We start from the raw sequence: 17,091 nt of genomic DNA, 5'->3' as shown, positions 1-17,091 counted from the left end.
CCTCAGAGTGCACCACCCTTGCAGGGGTGGCTGCAGGATCCTGATGGCTGCAGCATCCTTTGTTTACTGATGTGACATTTTTATTGGCCAAACTCCAATACTCCCATATTCTATCCTGCAGCCTTAAGGATATATATACTATTATTGTGGATTCTGAGAAGGGAAATAAAATCAATGATAAATGATTCTTAGTCATTTAGTAATATTTCTGTTTTTCTGCCTACATCCCTGTGGTCTTCTTAGATGCTTGTTTGTAAGTCTGTGCTTGTCATACCTGGTACACCCCTGAAAACAGTGACTTATTAAGCCAGTAGTAAACTCACAACTTAGAAATGGCCACAATTCAAAATTTCCCAAAATGTAAGGTGCCGTGAGCCATCTGGAGGGAAAAAAATTACAAAGAGACTATGTTTATTTAGAAAGTATCACTTGGAAACATTAATCTTGATAATTAAAGCAAAATTGGTGTGACAATTAGGATTAACTTAGGTATTTTACAACTGTTTATTTTCTGATTTAGCACTTGGAGTGAGCCTTAGATGGGATGGATCTAAAGGGAGGGAACTTTCTCAAATCCACCAACTCTTCCTGATACTGCCACAAGGTTCCCCCATTCTTTTAAAAATCAGGGCTAAGTTTCAGTTCCCCACTCACTGTCATTTGGTGGTATTTTTGTTTCTCTTTGGGTATCATCCTAATTTGTCTTTTTACCACTGACATTGGCTTATTTCATATGAATTTGTAATGTATTAATTTTGTTGTTGTTTTACTGCTAAGTTGTGTGCAACTCTTTTGTAGTCCTATGGGCTGTAGCCTGCCAGGCTCCTCTGTCCATGGGCTTTCCCAGGCAAGAATACTGGAGTAGGTTGCCATTTCCTCCTCCAGGGGATCTTCCTGACCCAGCAATTGAACCCCTGTCTCTTATGTCTCCTGCATTGGCAGATGGATTCTTTAGCACTGAGTCCCTGGGGAAGTCCAATATGTTAAATATTTAATGCATCTACTTTTTTTTTTTTAAGGTTTATTTATTTATCTTTAGTTGCATTGGGTCTTTGTTGCTACATGTGGGCTTTCTCTAGTTACAGCAAGTGTTACTCTTCACTGCAGTGCCTGGACTTCACATTGTGGTCACTTTTTCTGTTGCAGAGCTCAGGCTCTAGACACATGAGCTTCAGTAGTTGTGGTGCACAGGCTTAGTTGCTCTGCGGCATGTGGAATCTTCCCGGACCAGGGATTGAACACATGTCCCCTGGACTGTGGACACTGTACCACCAGAGAAGACCCTAAATACATATTCTTCAAAAATATTGTTTTGATATGTTCATGAATTATTTCTCTTAAAACTCCTGAGGAAATGAGTAATTTCTCATATCTTGTTCTTGCAGGAAGAATTTTGAATCGTTTCTCCAAAGACATTGGGCATATGGATGATGTGCTGCCCCTGATATTTCTTGATTTTATCCAGGTAACGTAACAGTCCTGTCAGAGTTCTCACAGGGAAGAGCAGAGTGCCTGTATCTCAAGGATTTTTCACAGGGGCTGAGGGTTGGCCTTTCAACCTGGCAGTGTGTCCTGTTATCTTCAATAAAGGCTGTGTTTGTGAGAGAAAGGTTAAGTTTTGACTGGGATCCTGAGTTAACATGAGTAACCCCTGGGGCAAGGGTCACATCTACACAATCACATCAAGGGTGGTCTGAAGCAGAGACATGCTGGTTAAGTGGTTCTCCCTCGGCCTCCAAGGTGTCTGGCATGGATTCCCTTTACTGTGAGTGCATTTCATAATATAGAAATAATCACATCTCATGGAAAGATAGCCTAGATTAGCTAAATTATGCATTGTATTGGGCTTCCCAGGTGACTCAGTTCAGTTCAGTTCAGTTCAGTCGCTCAGTCGTGTCCAACTCTTTGCGAATCCATGAACCAGAGCATGCCAGGCCTCCTTGTCCATCACCAACTCCCAGAGTGTATACAAACTCATGTCCATTGAGTTGGTGATGCCATCTAACCATCTCATCCTCTGTCAACCCCTTCTTCTGCCCTCAATCTTTCCTAGCATCAGGGTCTTTTCAAATGAGTCAGCTCTTCACGTTAGGTGGCCAAAGTATTGGAGTTTCAGCTTCAATATCAGTCCTTCCAATGAACACCCAGGACTGATCTCCTTTAGGATGGACTGGTTGGATCTCCTTGCAGTCCAAGGGACTCTCAAGAGTCTTCTCCAACACCACAATTCAAAAGCACCAATTCTGCCAATGCAGGAGATACAAGAGACGTGGAATCGATCCCTGGGTTGGGAAGATGTCCTGGAGAAGGGAATGGCAACCCACTTCACTATTCTTGCCTAGAAAATTCCACAGACAGAGGAGCCTGGCAGGCTAGAGTCCATGGGGCTGCAAAGAGTCGGACACAACTGAGCATGAGCATGATGCATTGTATTCCCACAGGGGACAAATATCTGCTGCATCATTTTATTTGGATAAAGCCATGTGTGGTTACTTACAAAGAAAAGTTTGGCTAAAAAAAAGGTGAAAATAATACTTTAACGGGGACAATGCGTTTAGTTGCTAAGTTGTGTCTGACTCTTTTGTGACCCCATGGATTGCAGCCCGCCAGGCTCCTCCGTCCATGGGATTTCTCAGGCAAGAATACTGGAGTACTTTGCCATTTCCTTGTCCAGGGGATATTCCTAACCCTGAGATCAAACTTGTGTCTCCTGCATCTGCTGCATGGCAGGCAGATTCTTACCACTGAGCCACCTGAGAAGTCCAAGAAGTACCACAGAGAGCAACTTTGAAGACACAAAAGCTTTTAAGCCAGTAATTTGATTCCAGAATCAAAGTCATCTCAGAAAATGTCTTTTTTATGTAGGCAGCTTTTCTTTTCACAAGCTGATTGCTCAGTCTTAAGATGTCTTTAAAAAGAGAAAGAGAGACCTACAGGAATACCTTCTATCTAGCCTCAGTTTGTCTGTGAACTTGAGGTTCTAAGAAATAATGTTAGGTCATCTCAGCTGTCATCCTCACATTCAGTATTGTTGCTCTTAAGGAGTGGTTTTTTTGTTTTTTTTGTTTTTCCTTCTGTTATTCTGTCTACTTATCAGTGATTAAGCCTGTGGAGAATTTACTTTTTCTTTCCAAGTGTTAATTTTGGAAATGAAATGCACTTACCAAAAGCTGCACACAGAAATGCAGCAATGAACAGTGCAACAGTGTCCTACAGACGGTGCAGCCTGTGGGCAAGGCTTCCACTGTTACCAACGAGAACTGAGACTCGGGGGCAGAGGACTTTTACTGCAAAGATGTCTGACTGTTTTCTTCTCTTCTGAAAACTTATTTTATAAATGTGCCTTGCTGGGTTTAGCTACATAATTTATCCCCAGAAACAATTTTTCCCTAAAAACTGTCGCGTTTTGACAGTGATTGTAAATTATTTTGAAAGGATTTTGTGAAAGGTTCTGTTTCTTTGCTACAGCAAGCTAGGCCAACGTTGGGTTTCCGCCTTGTGCTTAGTATATGGTTAGTTAGTCGTCATAATCAGAATTTGTCACATATTTTTGGATGGCATATAGAGGGACAGGGTTAGATGCTACCTGATCCTAGTACCTACTAGAAGAGAAAATTCTAGTCTAGCTGATTTCCAGTCCTTCCTCTACCACTTGTAGTTCAATTATCTTGAAGTTTGGTGGAGGTGTCCTGTATTTCATTAGAAGTAAGAGTCTGCTCTTTGAAAGAGAGACCTGGGATGAGCATGGAGCCTGCATATTCTTCACTGAGCAAGTAGCTAAATCTGTGAGGATGGATAAGATTGCCCAGAGAGAGGAAAGCATGTTAGAAGCCCAGATCAGAAGCTTAGGGAAGCCCTGATATTCAGGGATAAAGGAGGGAGAGAAGGGAACTACTGAAGACACATAGCGAACAGCAAGGACGAGAGGAGGAGATACGGTGGAGACCCGAGGAAGGATAGGTCTGTTCAGTGCAAATGAGAAGGTGGAGTCCACAGAAACTTGTTGGTTGATTTGGAATCAGGAGGCATCTGGTGACCCGAGGAGTTAGAGAGCAAAGGACTGCGAATACAGGAGGCTTAGAGGGAGTTGAGGTGAAGACAGGCTGGAAGGAATTTGAATGAATCAGGAGAGAGGCCCATCTGGAATGCAGGGTCTGAGAAACTCTTGCCTGTTGTTTGAGATTTTAGTTTCTGGGAGGGGAGTATGGTTGTGATTTTTCCCTCTCTTCCATCCTTCCCTTCAACAAACAAGGATTGAGGCCGTGAAGTACAGAGGTGAATCAGGCATGAAGCCCTCCCCTCATGGGTCTCCTCCCTCCCCAGGGACGGAAGACATCCAGAGATTCACCCCTTGATGATTTTGGAATCCTAATTGTGGGAGCCCTGTGGAGGAAGTCTTGGAAGGCATACTGGATGTGGAGGTTGGAGGCAGTTAGGGAACCTGGTCCAGGAGATGGCAGAGCGTCTAGGAGGTAACCTTTGACCCCAGATGAGAGGGAAAGGCCACTGTGGATGGTGGGGCAGAAGGTGCTGCTGGAAGCAGAGTTCCTGTGTGGGACCGTCTTTCTCTCTATCATCAGCTGAGAGGGTGAAGGGAAGGGCCTGGAAGGGCATTGTTCAGCTGTGTTAGTGTACTGGTGTTTGAACTCATTTTTGATGATTTGATTTGATCCTTGGTTTATTTGATAAACCTTAGAAGGTTCTTGACCATTTTTATTTTTATTACTTCTAAAGTGTTTATTCCATATACTTTCCCTCATCTAATTCCTTCTCATTCCCTTAAATGGTATTTCATATAATTTATTTAATGTTTTGTGATAGTGATGCCAAGTGTGAAAAACTTGTGATACCAGGCTAAGGTAAATCCTGGATTCTGAGTAGTGGTCTACACTGCAGGACAGTCCACCCCTGCAGGTGATGTCACTCAGAGACCACATCCCAACAGAGAGATGATCATGAGTTTGTGCACCATCCTGTACACTGACTCTCACAGCTACCAGCCTGTTCAGTCACATTGTATAAGTGGTTGGGCAAATTGGAGTTGTTCAGCATTTCAAAGGAAAGCAGCATAAAAAAGTCATTTTATGTGGTGTGATTGCACCTGATAATCATTCATGATGCCAACAGCTTTAAAGTTTGTCAGTGCAGAGCCCCGCAGTCTCCCTTTCCAAGTCCCCATCCCAGCTCTCCCTCTTACCATCTCTGCCCCACAAAGCCACACTCTCCTTTCTGTAAAATGAAGAAAGTAATACCTACTTCCTAAGGTTTGTGGGAAAACAAAATGAAATTCATTTTAATTAATATTTTTCATAATACCTAAATGCATGTTGAACACTAAGTAATGGGTAACTCATTTTAAAATACCACATGTGTGTTTTAGGTAAGAGAACTAGTCTGATGACAGTGGCATGTGTTGTTGTTCAGTCGCTAAGTCATGTTCGACTCTTTGTGACTGCATGAACTGCAGCATGCCAGGCCTTCCTGTTCCTCACTATCTCCCGGAGTTTGCCCAAGTTCATTTCCATTGAGTCGGTGATGCCATCCAGCCATCTTATTCTCTGCCACCCTCTTCTCCTTTTGCCTTTGGCAAAGTAGTATTATGTTGCATTAAAGTTATTGTCAAAGACAGTTTTCAGGCCCCTAAATATCATCCCATGGGTTTGTATCACAGAGATTCTAGGTTTGTAGTCCTTGAAGATTTTGATGGACACTTTCTTATGTAGACTCACAAAATAAAAATCAGTTGTTTTCAAGATACACCACTGAGCATTAAATATTTCAGAGTAATGTAATTTTCATACAATTTGCCAAAGTCCCAAATAACAGTGAGTAAGAAGTGTCAATTATCTACAGTTCTTGTCATTGAAATCACCACTTCCAACTAGTCTTCCTACTGCTAAAACAAGTGAAAATGAAGGTGAAATGTGGAAGCTAGATTTAGGCATTTTAATTTTCCAGAAAAGGTTTGGAACTTCTCTGAGCTTGTGAACTTGAACACAGCTGCTTTCAGCAAAATGCCGTGATTTCTTGAGGAAAACTAAGTTGCAAAATGCTTATTCCCCACACACCCCTCAATCAGGAAAAAAAAAGAAGAAAATCAACAGCTTGTCAGAGCTGACCTGTGTCTTCACGTCCTTTCAGGGACCCAAAGGGCAAATACACTTGAGCCACCAATGCTGGCCGTGGTGGGACCACCACGGACTGTATCATTCCCTCCTCAGCACACGCAGAACACACTGACTGCAGCTTTATGAAGTGAAAATGCTCAAGAAAGAGAAAATGTGAAGGAGGTGTCCTCAGTCATTTCTTTCCAGAGAGGGGAGCGCAGAAGAACAGGCTACTGCATCTGGATATAGAGAACAAAGCCTGAGACTCAGCGTAATAAGTTATTATGGGTCAGTTGCTTTTACAGCCTTTACTGGTCTCAGCACCACTGACCCTTGCATTTTGTTGTATGGAGATGTCAGGGAAAGTGTGTAGAGAGTATCCCAGGCTCTCCCACTGAATATTGACTTTGTGTCATTTTGAGATCTCTGTGGGTGTTGATCCCTTCCCCAACCCCTTCCTCAAATCCCCCTTGGGGATGTTTAGTTTTAATATATATTTGATATTAGTGCTTTGTGGATATTCTTATCAGTAGCTTGCCATTTATATCCTTAGTGGAGATCAAGGTTTAATTTTGATGAAGTCTAATGTTCACCTTTTTTACTCTTTTGTAGTTCCTGTTTTGTATCCTAAGAAATCTGCATATCTGTAGGAGTGTGAAGATATCTTTCTATGGTCTACCTTTTTAGATATTGGATTTTGTCCATATATAATCATGTCAGCTATACATAATGGCAATTTTATATCTTCATTTCCAATATTTATGGCTTTTATTTCCTTTTCTTGACTTGTGGCTAGAGTTTCCAGTTAGTGTTGAAGAGAATTGGTTAGGTAAGATAATCTTGTATTCTTAGAGAAAAATCTTTCAATATTTTTTCATTACAAATAATATTAATTGCAATTTTTAGGTAGGTATCTGTTATCAGATTTAAAATATTTCTTTTAATTCCTCAATTGCCAAGTATTTTACTTTTTTTAAAAAATGAAGAATAGGTATTGAATTTTAACAAATGTTTCTTCTACATCTCTTCAGATAGTCATATGATTATTTATCTTTATTATTTTAATGTGAATTATAGTGATTGGTATTTGAAACTTAAGCTTAACATTCCTGGAAAAGACTTTACTTGGTCATAATGTAGCATCTTTTTAATGTATTGCTGTGTATAGTTTCTCAAGAATTTTTGAACCTTTTGTTCATGAAGGATATTCATGTATAATTTGCTTTTCTTAAACTATGTTATCAGCTTTTGGTATCAGAATTATCTCAGTCAGTTCAGTCGCTCAGTCATGTCCGACTTTTTGCGACCCCATCGACTGCAGCACACCAGGCTTCCCTGTCCATCACCAACTCCTGGAACTTACTCAAACCCATGTCCATCGAGTTGGTGATGCCATCCAACCATCTCATCCTCTGTTGTCCCCTTGTCCTCCTGTCTTTAATCTTTCCCAGTGTCAAGGTCTTTTCCAATGAGTCAGTTCTTCCCATCAGGTGGCCAAAGTATTGGAGTTTCAGCTTCAGCATCAGTCCTTCCTTAATATTTAGGACTGATTTCATTTAAGGTTGACTGATTGGTTCTCCTTGCAGTCCAAGGGACTCTCAAGAGTCTTCTCCAACACCACAGTTCAAAAGCATCAATTCTTTTATAGCCTTATGGAAATACATGGGAAATATTTCCATTTTTAATGGTCAGTTTAATGTGTCAGCTTGACCAGACTACATTCCTCAGTTATTCAATAAAAAGTGATCTGTGTGTTGCTCTGTAGGTATTTTGTAGATGTGATTGAAGTCCATAATCAGTTGATTTTAAGTAGGGGCAATTATCCTACATAGTCCAGTGGGCACAGTTCAGTCAGTTGTAAAGCTTTAAGAGCTAAGCCTTCCCTGAAGTAAAAAGAAATTCTGCTTGTGGAGAACAGCATCAGCTCCTGCCCAAGGGTTCCAGCCTGTCCTCTGTAACAGGAAAGTGAAAGTGAAAGTGAAGTCACTCAGTCATGTCCGACTGTTTGCGACCCCATGGACTGTAGCCTACCAGGATCCTCAGTCCATGGGATTTTCCAGGCAAGAATCCTGGAGCGGGTTGCCATTTCCTTCAGGGATCTTCCCTACCCAGGGATCAAACCCTGGTCTCCTGCATTGTAGGCAGACGCTTTACCATCTGAGCTACCCTGAGAATTTTGGACTTGCCCAGTTAAGTTAGATTGTGCAGTATTATCTTTTTTATATTGCTAGATTCAGTTCACTAGTATGTTGTTTAATATCCCAAGACAGTTTGGTTTGTAATTTTTCCTTCCTTTAATGTCTTTATGTGGTTTTTATATCATGATATTGCTGGACTCATGTACCCTGGAAGAGTTTGGTAAAACTTTTCTGCACAATGTTTTTGTGAAGCCCTCTGGACTTAAAGTCTTTTCTGTGGGAAATTTAAAAATTGTGTAATCCAGGAATTCCCTGGTGGTCCAGTGGTCACAACTTAGTACTTTCACTGCTGTGGGTGTGGTTTCGATTGCTGGTAGGAAAGCTAAGATCCCACAAGCTGCATGGTATATCCAAAACAATAAAATAGAGTAAAATAAAATAAAGAATTCAGATTCTTAAATCAATATGCAATTATCCAGATTTTCTATGTCATTATGTTATTCTTGTATATCATTTTTAAAGATATTTGTCCTTTACATTAAATTTTAAAAATTGATCTGCATGGTGTTTATTATATTTTCTTTGTAATGCTCATGGTATCTTTTGTATTAAAGTGAAAGCTAAAGTGTTAGTTCCTCAGTCATGTCTGACTCTTTGCAACCCCATGGATTGTAGCCTGTCAGGCTGCTCTGTCCATGGGATTCTCCAGGTAAGAATACTGGAGTAGGTTGCCATTTCCTTTTCCAGGAAATCTTCCCAACCCAGGGCTGAAACCTGGGTCTCCCATATTGCAAGCAGATTCTTTACCCTCTGAGCCACCAGGGAAGCCCAATCTTTCGCATTATCCTCTTTTAATTCATGTGAATGGTAAATTCCCATCCACCCCCCTTTTTTTCTTCTGCATTTAGTGGTGATTTCAAAGAACCATGCTTTGTGTTTATTGATTTTTCTGCTTAGAAGTTAGCTTTCTTTTTCATTCAGGTCTTTTGTCATTTAGTTGCTTAGTTGTATCTGACTTTTTGCAGCCTCATGGACTGCAGCACACCAGGCTTGCCTGTCCTTCACTATCTTCCAGAGTTTGCTCAAACTCAAGTCCATTGAGTTGATGATGCAGTCCAACCATCTTATCCTCAGTCACTCCCTTCTGCTCCTGCCTTCGATCTTTCCCAGCATCAGGATCTTTTTCAATGAGTCAGCTCTTCTCATCAGGCAGCCAAAGCATCAGAGCTTCAGCATCCAGTCTTTCCAATGAGTAATCAGTGTTGATTTCCTTTGGAATTGACTGGTTTGATCTCCTCTCTGTCCCAGGCACTCTCAAAAGTCTATTTTTTTCTTACTTTCATTCTTCTACATAATTTAATATGCTGGGTTTTTTTTTTTTATTTATAAGGTAGATCTCAAAACCCTTGACCTTTGGGTTTTTTAAATTTTTTTTTAAATTGCAATTGTATTGGAATATAGTTGTTTTACAACGCTGTGTTTGTTTCAGATGTACAGCAAAGTGATTCAGTTGTACATATACATATATTCATTCTTTTTTGGATTATTTTCTCATATAGGTTATCAATGAATGTTGAGTAGTTTCCCTTTGATATACTTTTATAATGCTCTTCTTTTAAAGGTGTACTTTGTTAAATTAGAAAATAAGTGGACTCCAGACTTAAAGTTTGTAATAAGGTTGAACCCTGACAAAAGTGGAAAGGAAGCTATTGATCAATGATATATACTAAACATGAGGGAAGAAATAAACTATGTTTCCCTAAAGCTTCCTGCTGTGCTGGTTAACAAACTATGAACCAAACCTCACCATTCACTCTTCAGTAGAGTTACCTATGACTCTGAGTTGGGAGCAAATTGAAGAATACGCAGGTCCCAGAGCTGACATGGTTGTGAAAATATCCAGGGCAGCCAAATGAGGGATGAAGAATGTGGTTAATGTATCCCAAGCAAAGGGCAGGTTTAGAAAAGCTTAGTCTTAGACTTTGTATGCATGTGTGCGCGTGTGTTAGTTGCTCAGTTGTGTCTGATTCTTTGCAATCTCATGGACTATAGACTGCCAGCCTCCTCTGTCCATAGAATTCTCCAGGCAAGAATAATGGAGTGGGGTGCCATTCTCTTTTCCAGGGGATCTTCCTGACCCAGAGATGGAACCTGGGTCTCCTGCATTGCAGATTCTTTACTATCTGAGTCTCCAAGGACATCCAGGGTTTGTATAGATCTCATCATATAGATAAGACTCACCAATGTTTTATAATGTTGTGATTTAACAGAGTTAAGTGAGTTGAATTCTTTACCATCTGAGCCACAAGGGAAGTCCAGGCAAAAAGATAGGATACTGAAAGATGAACTCCCCAGGTTGGTAGGTGCCCAATATGCTACTGGAGATAGTGGAGAAATAACTCCAGAAAGAATGAAGAGATGGAGCCAAAACAAAAACAACACACAGTTGTGGATGTGACTTGTGACAGAAGCAAGGTCCAATGCTGTAAAGAGGAATGTTGCACAGGAACCTGGAATGTTAGGTCCATGAATCAAGGCAAATAGGAAGTGGTCAAACAGAAGATGGCAAGAGTGAACATCAACATTTTAGGAATCAGAGAAGTAAAATGGACTGGAATGGGTGAATTTAACTCAGATGACAATTACATCTACTACTGTGGGCAGGAATCACTTAGAAGACATGGAGTAGCCATCATAGTCAACAAAAGAGTCCTAAATGCAGTAATTGGATGCAATTTCAACAACGACATAATGATTTCTGTTCGTTTCCAAGGCAAACTATTCAATATCACGGTAATCCAAGTCTATGTCCCGACCAGTAATGCTGAAGAAGCTGAAATTGAACAGTTCTATGAAGACCTACAAGACCTTTTAGAACTAACACTCAAAAAAATGTTCTTTTCATTATAGGGGACAGGAATGCAAAAGTAGGAAGTCAAGAAACACCTCGAGTAACAGGCAAATTTGGCCTTGGAGTACGGAATGAAGCAGGGCAAAGGCTAATAGAGTTTTGCCAAGGGAACGCACTAGTCATAACAAATACCTACTTTCAATAACACAAGAGAAGATTCTACACGTGGACATCACCAGATAGCCAACACCGAAATCAGATTGATTATATTCTTTGCAGCCAAAGATGGAGAAGCTTTATACAGTCAGCAAAAACAAGACTGGGAGCTGACTGTGGTTCAGATCATGAACTCCTTATTGCCAAATTCAGACTTAAATTGAAGAAAGTAGGGAAAACCACAAGACCATTCAGGTATGACCTAGATCAAATCCCTTATGATAATACAGTGGAAGTGAGAAATAGATTTAAGGGACTAGATCTGATAGACAGAGTGCCTGATGAACTATGGACAGAGGTTTGTGACACTGTACAGGAGACAGGGATCAAGATCATCCCCATGGAAAAGAAATGCAAAAAGCAAACTGGCATCTGAGGAGGCCTTACAAATAGCTGTGCAAAGAAGAGAAGTGAAAAGCAAAGGAGAAAAGGAAAGATTTACCCATTTGAATGCAGAGTTCCAAAGAATAGCAAGGAGAGATAAGAAAGCCTTTCTTGGTGATCATTGGAAAGAAATAGAAGAAAACAATAGAATGGGAAAGACTATAAAGATCTCTTCTGGAAAATCAGTCATACCATGGGAACATTTCCTGCAAAGATGGGCTCAATATAGGACAGAAATGGTATGGACCTAACATAAGCAGAAGGTATTAAGAAGAGGTGGCAAGAATACACAGAAGAAATATACAAAAAAGATCTTCATGGTCCAAATAATCACAATGGTGTGATCACTACCTAGAGTCAGATATCCTGGAATGTGGAGTTGTGGACCTTAGGAAGCATCACTGAACAAAGCTAGTGGAGGTGATGGAATTCCAGTTGAGCTATTTCAAATCCTAAAAAATGCTGTGAAAGTGCTGCACTCAATATGCCAGCAAATTTGGAAAACTGAGCAATGGTCACAGTACTGGAAAATGTCAGTTTTCATTCTAGTCCCAAAGTAAGGCATTGTCAAAGAATGCTCGAACTAATGCACGATTGCACTCATCTCACATGCTAGTAAACTAATGCTCAAAATTCTCCAAGCCAGTCTTTAGCAATACCTGAACCGTGAACTTCCAGATGTTCAAGCTGGTTTTAGAAAAGGCAGAGGAACCAGAGATTGTTGGGGTCCTTTAATGGACCGGAACCTGGTGGTATGGAGTCGACGATAAGAAAGTAAAAGAGAGAAAGACAGAGAGAGACAAAAAAAGGCCCAGGGACCTAAGCTCTTATGGAACAAAGGTGCTTTAATGATTTTTCTATGAGTATATATAGACTGTGGTACAAGAAACTTCTTTCGGGAATGATAGATATCAGAAAACCAAACGTACAGCAACCGTTACCAAGGGAACAAGGGGTAATGTTAGTCACAAGGTCAGGAGACAATCCATATCTCAAGAAAGGGAAGCGAGACTAAGCAGTTTTGTCCTAAGGAGAATGTTTACTAAAGGAGACCCAAGCCTGCCTCACACAGTGACCTCAGTCCCTGGGAGCAGCGTGCTGTTCCGCTTGAAGAGGGACAAAGGACTCATGAGAGACAGCACGTAGGAATCCTCCCGTCAAACATTCCCTGACAAGAGATCAGATCGCCAACATCTGCTGGATCATCAAAAAACCAAGAGAGTTCCAGAAAAACATCTACTGCTTTATTGACTATGCCAAAGCCTTTGACTCTGTGGATCACAACAAACTGTGGAATATTCTGAAAGAGATAGGAATACCAGGCCATCTGACATGCTTCTTGAGAAATCTGTTTGCAGGTCAGGAAGCAACAGTTAGAACTGGACATGGAACAAGAGACTGGTTCCAAATAGGAAAAGGAGTACATCAAGGCTGTATATTGTCACCCTGCTTATTTAACTTATATGCAGAGTACATCATGAGAAATGCTGGGATGGATGAAGCACAAGCTGGAATCAAGATTTCTGGGACATATATCAATAACCTCAGATATGGAGATGACATCACCCTTATGGCAGAAAGTGAAGAAGTACTAAAGAGCCTCTTGATGAAAGTGAAAGAGAAAAGTGAAAAAGTTGGCTTAAAGCTCACCATTTAGAAAACTAAGATCATGGCATCCAGTTTCATCACACTTCATGGCAAATAGATGGGGAAATAGTGGAAACAATAGCTGACTTTATTTTGGGGGGCTCCAAAATCACTGCAGATGGTGACTGTAGCCATGAAATTAAAAGACACTTGCTCCTTGGAAGAAAAGTTATGAGCAATCTAGACAACATATTGAAAAGCAGAGACTTTGCCAACAAAGGTCCATCTCATCTAGGCTATGGTTTTTCCAGTAGTCATGTATAGATATGAGAGTTGGAGTATAAAAAAAGCTGAGTGCTGAAGAATTGATGCGTTTGAACTGTGGTGTTGGAGAAAACTCTTGAGAATCCCTTGGACTGCAAGGAGATCCAACCAGTCCGTCCTAAAGGAGATCAGTCCTGGGTGTTCATTGGAAGGACTGATGCTGAAGCTGAAACTCCAATACTTTGGCCACCTGATACAGAGAACTGGCCAATTGGAAAAGACCCTGATGCTGGAAATGATTGAAGGCAAGAGGAGAAGGGGATGACAGAGGATGAGATGGCTGGATGGCATTACCGAATTGATGGACTTGTGTTTAAATAAACTCCGGGTGTTGGTGATAGACAGGGAGGCCTGGCGTGCTGCAGTTCATGGGGTCGCGAAGAGTCTGACATGACTGAGCTACTGAACTGAACTGAAATGAGTTGGGTGATGTCAAATGAGAAACAGAGGTGATGAAGGAGGGATCTGAGAACCAGAGCTAATCTCTAAACTTCCTGAGACGTGAGAGCTACTCTATCTGCTTACGTGAAGACTTCATTGCCCCTTGATTTGTGTTAAGTTTGTGTGCCTAGTCACTCAGTCATGTCTGACTCTTTAAAACCTCATGGACTGTAGCCAGCCAGGCTCCTCTGTCCATGGGGATTCTCCAGGCAAGAATACTGGGAGGGTTGCCATGCCCTTCTCCAGGGGATCTTCCCAACCCAGAGATCAAACCCAGGTCTCCTGTGTTGAAGCCAGATTCTTTACCATCTGAACCACTAGGGAAGCCCTATCTTACCACCATATTGGGCTAATGGAATTTCTCCTCCAGATATAGATTGTCATTCTCTGTAAGCTAAAGAATTTTTCTGAATTGTAAAAAGTCACCATTTTCTCTCAAGTGAAAGATTTCATCTAAGAATTTTTTCATTTGTTCATGTGGATTCATAGACTTTGGATAGAATTTCCCAAATGGTCCTCCAAATGGGAAATACATAAAAATAATGACTCTCCTTATTTGGGGGATATCAGGGCTTGGGTCACTTGCTTCTGGGTCAGTATGCTTCTTTCTATATACCCATCACTGTCTCTGTTCCATAGTGTGACAGAGATGCAGAAGCACTGGCCATGGTGCTGTGGTCCATCAGATGGGCCTGGAATCCAACCAGATGAGGGGGAATTGTGTGTGTAGCTTGAATTGGGCTTTTTGGAATTCCTGGGAATGTAGGAGAAAGAAATGAAGTTGGCTTCAAGGAAGGGATTTATTGTGTGTTTATTGTACACTAGGATCTTTTGTTTCCTTCTTCAGATGTCGACTTTTTGTTTAGATATTATTTTCATCTACTACAAACTTATGTAAAGGGTTTGAAATAGCTGGCAATAAAAGATTCACAAATGGATATACATATGAAAGGAAAAGTGTTTAGTCATGTCCAACTCTTTGGGACCCCATGAACTGTAGCCTGCCAGGCTCCTCTGTCCATGGAATTCTCCAGGTAGGAATACTGGAGTAGGTTGCAGTCCCTTCTCAGGGGATTTTCCAAACCCAGGGATCAAACCTGGATCTTCTGCATTACAGACAGATTCCTTGCCATCTGAGTCACTAGGGGGACCAGTATGCTGTGTGTGTGTGTGTGAGTGTGTGTGTGTGTGTGTGTGCGTGTGTGTGTGATAAAGCTGTTAGATACATCCTCTTTGAATTGCTTTAGATTTTAGGGCCATGAAATCTGAACCTAACTCCAGAGCTTCTGAGAGCATTAGTAATGGGTCTTCAGTGGGTACCTAAGGAAAAAGCATTGGCACAGCTTCCATGGAGCCCTTCATTTTGATTTTACCTCTGCTTCCCAGGTTACCTGCCAGGCTGGGTTAGTCATAAAAGGCCCTCATCTGGAGTGGTTTAGTTGCTCAGTCATGTCTGATTCTCTTTGACCCTATGGACTCTAGCCTGCTAGGTTCCTCTGTCCATGGGATGTTCCAGGCAAGAATACTGGAATGGGTTGCCATTTCCTTCTCCAGGGGAACTTCCTGACCCAGGGATCAAACTCAGGTCTCCTGCATAGCAGTTAGATTCTTTAATGACTGATTCACCAGGGAAGCCACCTGGGGAGACCCAGATTATTGAAATGGATGAATGTTGCCCATCAAATGATGCAACTCTGCTAAAAACCAGTAATTTGGATTTTTTATAATTGACATTTTAGTTTTTTTTTTTTTTTTTTTTTGACAAACAACAATGGCAAGCCAAGTGACCTAAAGGCTAGACATAGAAGGGGCTAGAAGGACCCCTCCCCATGAACATGAAGTTTGTAGCGTGGTAGGATGCAGAATCAAGTCAGTGTCTGTAAGAAATTTTCTGTAGACATAATTGGAGGGAGGTCAGACAACCCTATTTTTCTCCACTTATGATTAGAATTTATTCCTTCAGAACTCCATCCTCTTCACTCTTGAGTTTTCTTTTGATACCATGGCAGAGGCAGGGAGAAACAGGAAAAGCACATGGGTCTCCATCCAGATCATGCAGTTTGGTTCCCAAGGGCTCCTGACTACAGAGTCACAGTTCTGGTTGTTTGTTCTTCCTGCCTGCAGCTGTGGCTCTCAGATTCCCTGAGTACAAACTGCTCCTCTCCTCCAGGATAAGCAATACCTTCCTGGGAAACTTTTGGACAATCACTTACCCTGCCAACCTTGTATTTCTTATCTTAAAGAACAGCCAGTGTTAACTCAGACAAGCATCTCAACCTTCTCTTCCCAGCTCCCTTTTGGTCAAAATTTCCATCAACTGTGATTACTTCCTGCAAATCATTCATGCCATTCTTTCTATTTGTTAAACAAGCCTATGAAGTCAGTCATAAGTCTTAGAATTGTCTAAAAATATTCAGATATTCTTCCCTGTGTTTCCCCAGCACCCTATGCAGATCAACATGGATTTGTACCCATCTGAGATCATAAACTTCAAAGGCCTTGGCCAGACTGGGTGAATCTGCAAGTCCCTAGCACCCTACCCAACTTTCATAGCAGGCAGGCACTAAATGTTGATTTCATTCTTATTGCTTGATACTGTCTTCCAGGGTATCATACTTTCCTGATAAGATGGATGCTTAAATAAGCATCAACCAATGATTTTGTTTTCTATTCTACCTGTTGTCTTTTTAAACCAAGATCATTTCCTAAAAGAAAATCATCTCGGGATAATGTGATAATTAAGGGAATGTTCATGGAACTCAGTACAGGGCCTTAAACATAGTACACACATTGTAAATGGAATGTGGTGTTGCTATAATAGTTAACCTTTGGAATGGGCATTTTTAATACTTAGTATAATGATAGAAAGATGACTGTAAGTTGGGGGCAAGCTTAAACATGTCATAATGGCTCATGACATGGACTTCCCAGCTTCATGACTTAGGCTTTGCAGTGTCCATCAAGTTGCTTCTTCTCTTCCTGTGCCTCAATGTCTCCATTTGTAAAATTAGATAATACTCTTAGTCGATATGTTACACTGAAT

At 41.1% G+C, this 17,091-nt stretch overlaps 1 protein-coding gene across 1 annotated transcript in view; it reads left to right on the top strand.

The window, feature by feature from the left end:
- Positions 1-17,091, top strand: part of LOC136144515 (ATP-binding cassette sub-family C member 4-like) — a 150,191-nt gene that overhangs the window by 71,388 nt on the left and 61,712 nt on the right. The window contains exon 20 of the mRNA XM_065902421.1: positions 1,386-1,465. Within this exon, the coding sequence (XP_065758493.1) occupies positions 1,386-1,465 (80 nt within the window). The remainder of the gene's footprint in view (positions 1-1,385; positions 1,466-17,091) is intronic.

This window comes from Muntiacus reevesi, chromosome 11 (assembly GCF_963930625.1).
Source record: "Muntiacus reevesi chromosome 11, mMunRee1.1, whole genome shotgun sequence".
NCBI lineage: Eukaryota > Metazoa > Chordata > Mammalia > Artiodactyla > Cervidae > Muntiacus > Muntiacus reevesi.
Note: the sequence above shows the minus strand (reverse complement) of the source record. Positions and strands in the feature narration are given on the sequence as shown.